The sequence below is a fragment of the Cynoglossus semilaevis genome, chromosome Z (assembly GCF_000523025.1).
Source record: "Cynoglossus semilaevis isolate Cse_v1.0 chromosome Z, Cse_v1.0, whole genome shotgun sequence".
NCBI lineage: Eukaryota > Metazoa > Chordata > Actinopteri > Pleuronectiformes > Cynoglossidae > Cynoglossus > Cynoglossus semilaevis.
Window position 1 is genome coordinate 13,737,036 of NC_024328.1, and position 6,016 is coordinate 13,743,051.

At 39.1% G+C, this 6,016-nt stretch overlaps 2 protein-coding genes across 5 annotated transcripts in view; one reads left to right on the forward strand and one right to left on the reverse strand.

Annotated features, from left to right (window-relative positions):
• Positions 1 to 1,491, reverse strand: part of qsox2 (quiescin Q6 sulfhydryl oxidase 2) — a 10,493-nt gene extending 9,002 nt beyond the window's left edge. The window contains 1 exon segment of the mRNA XM_025053426.1: positions 1,230 to 1,491. Coding sequence (XP_024909194.1) covers positions 1,230 to 1,491 — 262 coding nt within the window.
• A 561-nt stretch (positions 1,492 to 2,052) lies between these two features.
• cfap77 (cilia and flagella associated protein 77) lies at positions 2,053 to 5,581 on the forward strand. 4 transcript variants are annotated; one of them, XM_008336537.3, is made up of 7 exons: positions 2,053 to 2,179; positions 2,980 to 3,057; positions 3,186 to 3,285; positions 3,984 to 4,230; positions 4,322 to 4,427; positions 5,000 to 5,095; positions 5,168 to 5,581. In XM_008336537.3, exons 1-7 carry the CDS (start codon positions 2,126 to 2,128, stop codon positions 5,276 to 5,278), a joined length of 792 nt encoding a protein of 263 aa, XP_008334759.1. In that variant the 5' UTR covers positions 2,053 to 2,125; the 3' UTR covers positions 5,279 to 5,581. The 4 variants fall into 4 exon arrangements, with proteins under 4 accessions (XP_008334759.1, XP_024909126.1, XP_016898477.1 ...); XM_025053358.1 differs by having other exon boundaries at positions 2,056 to 2,179; positions 3,984 to 4,221; positions 4,319 to 4,427; positions 5,168 to 5,579; XM_017042988.2 differs by lacking the exon at positions 2,053 to 2,179 and adding an exon at positions 2,652 to 2,699 and having other exon boundaries at positions 5,168 to 5,579.
• The last annotated feature ends 435 nt before the right edge of the window (positions 5,582 to 6,016 follow it).

Below are 6,016 nucleotides of genomic sequence, written 5' to 3' on the forward strand. Positions count from 1 at the left end.
TGTTGATGGAGGGAAATTAAACCCGACCAACGGTAATTATAACTGGAAGGCAGACAATTAGTTAAGCTAGTGTTCCTCCTTTTTCTGGGAAACCTAATGAAACTGGAGCTGCGGTTCTTTTTGGATCCACAGGAGAACTGGGTCACAAGCCCAGGATTTTTGTGTTTCATTAAACCTGGGTGTGAGCTGTTTTGTCAACTATTAACTATAGAAACTAGTCCGGCCAGTCTGTTTTGGGAAAAGCCAAAAGTCAAATGTGGTGTGCCGCTCATATTCTGGTGTTGGATTAAAAAAAAAAATCCAAAATTAAATATATTGTTTCTATACGTATACGGAAGTGTACGGAAGATTTATTAAACTTACTGTGTGTATTTTTTAAATATTTATTTATATATGAGCCTATTCAACCTTTTAAATAAACTTATTTGGTGCAGTACAAAACTATGCTAAAGCTGATGCTTTAGCTCAAATTCTGGTGTTGGATTTAAAAAAAATTACAATTAAATATATTTTCCTATACACATACGGAAGTGTACGGAAGTTTTATTAAACTTACTGTATGTATTTTTTATATATTTATTTATATTTACAAGCTTATTTAAAAGGTTTAATAACCTTTTAAATAAGCTTATTTGGTGCAGTACAAAACTTTGCTAATGCTTCGTGTCATTAAATATTGATTTCGTTTTAATTTCATCATGTTGGTGTCGTTTTCTATTCGTGTGTTTATGTCCCTGACTAAATACTTACTTCCTTACTTAGTATAGCATTGGAAGAGTTTATTTCTGTTGAAAATTATTCTTATTTTTGATTCGGTGGCGATAAACTACTACATTAAATTACGGTGAGGCTTACCCTAACATAAAAAAAGAATAATATTTATAAATTTAAATCACGATAACTCATCCGGCTACACTAGTGAGAACTCTACTGAAAATTTCACACTTTTTATCCGACTTTCACGACACAATAACGCCTTAACAACCACGAGATTTCTTACAACTACACTCCGATAACTCCGATAAGACGGTTTTTTAACATTATACTGGTGCCGAATTGTAAAGAATTTATCAACAAAAACGAAAACATCACTTTCAAACACTTTGAGGCTTAATTAAACACCTAACGTCGAGTAAAATGGAAAAGTGAATGAATTAATGGAGTTGTGACTGGACCTCTTCATGGAGAAAGGCAAAATAAAAACTAAATAAAAGATTTAATAAAAATACCTTTGACATCCTGGGCCAGAGCCTTCCATGTGCTGGAGTACCGGATACAGTGTCCGCACCAGGACGAATAGAACTGGACCAGCCAGGCCGAGGACGAGTTAGCAACCGTGGACTTCAGGCTGCTGCCGCTCAGGATCGTTAGCGGGTCTTCCTCCGTGTACAGCCGGGCTGCAGCACCCAGACACCCGGGAACGAGCCAGAGGAGGACCGCCGCCGCCTTAAACCAGAGCCGGGTCATCTCTGTCTTCGGAAGAAGAGGCATTCCGGGAGCATATGGTCAGAGAATCGGAAGATTGGTGGGTTTGTACAGAAGCGGACTGAATTGAGGAGACATAAGCTTCGCTCACGGCTACGTGTTTTCAAAGAAGACCAGGAAGAGCAGAGGTCTCACTCTGGAGAGAAAAAACCTACACCGTTAACTACACGACATGACACACGGGGGCTCTGTTGTTGAAGCGGAGCTTTAAGTTTAATGTGTAGAGTGAGATATCGTTACATAGACGATTTTTTTTCTCAAGCCGTGTCTGACGTCATTAAAGGATTGCATTTACGTGTGCTCGAAACATTTGCATTTTCTCTTAAAAAACAAATCAAAACAAATACCAGCTTTTCCTTTTCCTCCGTCGTTTAATTAATTTGCACATCTCGTTTACATAGTTCAAATGTATACGCTTGTCCAATCCAAATGAAAATAAAATAAAATAATTGCGAAAAAATGTTTTTAAACTCTTGAAATTATCAGTTTCATTTAGAATATCAACGTAAATGTTCACATTGACCGAACAGCTATAAACGCATCAAACAGTTTCTGTGATGATAAAAAAAAGAAGCTAAGTCATGTTTAGCTTCCTTTTTCTATTTTTGGCAGATTTTAAATAAAACATTGTCTCTGGAAAATGAAGAACTTGGGGTCGATGCAGATAAAAAAAGTGTTTTCAATGTATCAAAAGGTATGTTTTAACATGAATTACATTAAAAAATATATTTATTTATTTATTTATTTTTAGCGGGGACGTTTTTAGGGTAAATGTGCTCAGACGCCGTTCCTTCCTTTGGTCTGTTTTGGGGCAACGTTTCCGTAGTTTTTGTTACCATCTAGTGGTTAAACGTGGGACTGTAACAGCACCAAATACGTGTGAACTATTCTCATAGTTAATGATAATTAAGTTACGATAATATGCTAGGAATACCTCGATAAATAAATAATCGTGCTATAAGAAAAAATAAGTATTTTTTACTTGCTTTCTGTCTTTTTTCTTCTTTTTTGGACCGCTTTTAGAATTTAGTCAATGAAACGAAGACGGTTTTAAACATGTAAATTTTATTGTAACTTAAAAAAAAACTTTTTTACATTATTTTAATTTTGTAATAGACGTTTAATTGAATTTGGTTCTGGGTGAAAGATCGTTTCCTGTTACCACGTGATGCGTCACGTTTCCCTAGCAACAGGTCGCTGGACACAGGACAACGGTGAGAGTCGGCGAAGAAAAACTTTTATCTATTTAACTATTACTTTTTGTGTGTGTGTCGGGGGTCTGGGTGGTCGTGTGGGTCGACACGGAGTTTGGGACGGTGTAATTAATCTTCATCGGGATCAGAAAGGCTTAAAAGTGACTTTTGGAGATTTTTGGATCATTTTCCTTTTCGAACGTTTACGTGATACTTTGTGTTTCTCTAATTAGAAAATGCACATTTTCTGTATTCCTTCATGACGTAAATGACCGTTTCTGCTCTTCATCATATTCGTCAGTGTAACGGTGTCAACATGTCAACACCCAGACTGGGCGTGGTCAGAGACTCCATGTCGACTAATCCACTGCTGATCAAGGTGAACCAACGATCAACACCAATCAAAACAAATACGCTTCTGTTCAGTTTTTAATCCTATAATAATAACAACAATAACAACAACAACAACAACAATAATAATAATAATAATAATCTCTGTGAACACAGGCATCACTGGGTCAGACCAAGACCAGGGGCCTGTCACTTCCTGGTCCAGAGTACACCTTTGGATCCAGTAGCTCACTGCAGGACGGGGGCGTGGCAGAGGGTGAGTACCACCGAGACCACTGTCACGTTTTCACTTCCTCCGGCCTCCTCTGGATTCGAACCTTCAACCCACCGCAGGCTTAAAGTCATAATCTGATACCAGGACATTTCATTGTAACTGGCATTGTTGTGTTATTTTAAAAAAGAGTTGGTGACGACTCTTTGAGGTTTTTTATAGTCTAAGTGTTGCCCTGTAGGTTTTTGTCATCAGATCTATGGAAGAACGAGAGAGAGAGAGAGACACAGAGAGAGAGACTGGAAGAAAACATCACCTCACCGTTGCATTTTAAAAAATGACAACAAAAGACATCAACCTCCTTTTCTCTCTCTCTCTCTCTCTCTCTGTGTCTGTGTGTGTTTATGCATTAGCTGTCAGTGTGTGTGTGTGTGAGCCCTCAGGCGATGATTCCCTCTGGCATTCTCTCCTAAACACACAAATGTGTGTGTGTGTGTGTGTCTGAGTGAAAGGAACAACAAAACATTTAAACTGTTGTCAAAAAAAGTTATTTAAGGGTCAGTGTTCACAGTAATATATACATAGCAAAACAGGGGTGTCAAACCTATGGCCTGCGGCCCAAAACCGGCCCACTGGAGTGTTCAATCTGGCCCACTTGACACACATCTATATACATTTTTTTTTCTGGTTAACCTTGACAGCGTGAGTGTGAATGGTGTCCTTCATTTCTGTGTCCGGTTCAGTTCTGTCCGGCTGGAGGGTCCAGTTGAGACATGAGAATTCCGCCTCTCACCGACCGTCGCTCCCGGACTTCGTGTCTCTGAACCGAGATGCAGCGAAGGCCGGTGTGGTCACCTGCAAGGAGCTGAATCAGTACCGAGCCAAAGGGGGTGGGGCCAAGACCAAACATCATCCTCCCAAACAGCCAGCAGGTGGCGTCGTGGTTCCTGACATCACGTTCGGAGTGACTACGAGGTCAAACAACAATAGGTAAGGGGGGGCTGGGGAAACGGGGGGAGCGTGTTTCCTGTGGACGGCTGATTTGAGGCGGCTGACGCAGCAGTGACGATGTTTCCTTCAGGGCGCCGTCTCCTCTATCCGACCTCCTCGCCCACCAGTACGCTCGCCGCTGGGTGGATGAACAGCTGAGCAGGAATCAAACTAGCAGCCAGAAACAACAGCACAGGGTAAATTTTTCGTCTTTTCATAATATATAACAATTATCGTCAGACTAAGATTTTACTCATCTGTAATCTGATGACCCATTGGAAAAATACTGTTCTGAATCAGGGGTCCCCAACCTCCGGCCCGTGGACCTCCAGTGCGTAGGTCATTTGTTACCGGGCGGCAATAAAATATCATCCAGACTCCATTACTGACAGAATGAAATCAGAAAAAATACAACTTAAAACAGATCTTCAACATATTTCTGTGACCCCTGTTGGTCTAGAGAGGTACTGCAATAGCTTGTTAAAAATATTAGCTGGTTAATTTTTTTTTAAATTATGTATTTACTATATATTGTTTGCAAAAGGCACATAATTATCAGTACTTCACTTGCGTTTTTCAAAATAAAACAAATTTGAATAATTTGTGTGCATTAGCATCATGTGTAATATAATAAAAAAATATATAATTTTAAACAACAACAATTTATACAGAATATATATAAAGTAGTGGGTCCCTGCTCTGTCTCTCCATCAGTTCAAGGGTCTTTGTCCTTCAGAATAAAAGCCTGTTCTTAACTTGTATTCTGTAGATTAAACCAGGCTCAGAGACCAGGACCAGTCTACTGAGGAGGAGCAGAGCTCTGCCTGTCACACAACCGCTACTGAGACCAAAACGTTACGCTCAGGTAACACACACACACATACACAGAAGATGTATCTGAGAGCACCAGTGATCACCTCCTGCTCCTCATCCACAGGTTCCTCCCGCCCTGGAAACCTTCAGGGACCAGGAGACCCGGCTGAGAGCGCTAAGGACTCACGAGTCAGAGACAGGCGTCCAAGACGGGAGTCTAGGATCTGGGGTCTGAACCAGAGTCTGTTTTACACTAATAAACGTGGATCAATGTGTGTTTTTGTCTTTATGATCAAATCTCATTTTTTATAAGATGAAAAATAAAGAAATAAAATATAATAAGATGAAGAAATAAAATATAATATATATAATATATAACAAAAAAAATTAACTTTCTGGTTTAAATTAGAATTAATTAATTAATTGAATTTTTTTTTCTGGTGGTAAAGTTCAGGTTTGGATCGATTTAAACTTTCCGATACATTGAATATATGATTTATACTTCTAACTGTGTACCGATGGATACTGGCTGCATACTTAGATGAATACTAAAATGAATAAAATAATAATATAATTATCAAAAGTACTTTTTCTAAATTATATTTTGTATATATATATATATATTGTATTCAATATATGTAATGACAGTATATTAATTTATATTACATTTGTACAACGTGTACATTTTACTTTCTCTCTCTCTCTCTGTGTGTGGGTCTGTCTCGCCCCCCTCTGTCTCTCTCCATGGTGCTGAAATCAGATGCTCTGATTGATATATTCATGTGAATCAATTACCTCTCAGTCGTCATCACGTTGACTGAACTCACTCACTTTTTTTGCTTTGGTTTTCAAGTTTGTTTGTTTTTTACTACTTTCTGGAGTGACATCCTAACAATCTCAACTAACTCTGAACTGGTCCGGATGGATGCGTTCCGTATCGAAGCCCTGCTCTCTCTCAGCCCGCCCAGCGCGC

Bases quoted from the DNA above. Each gene is read 5' to 3' on its own strand.
- cfap77 (XM_008336537.3), top strand. From the start codon at position 2,126: ATGAAGAACTTGGGGTCGATGCAGATAAAAAAAGTGTTTTCAATGTAT. The intron at 4,231-4,321 runs GTAAGGGGGGGC...TGTTTCCTTCAG, and splicing joins ACGAGGTCAAACAACAATAG to GGCGCCGTCTCCTCTATCCG. The intron at 5,096-5,167 runs GTAACACACACA...CCTCATCCACAG, and splicing joins GACCAAAACGTTACGCTCAG to GTTCCTCCCGCCCTGGAAAC.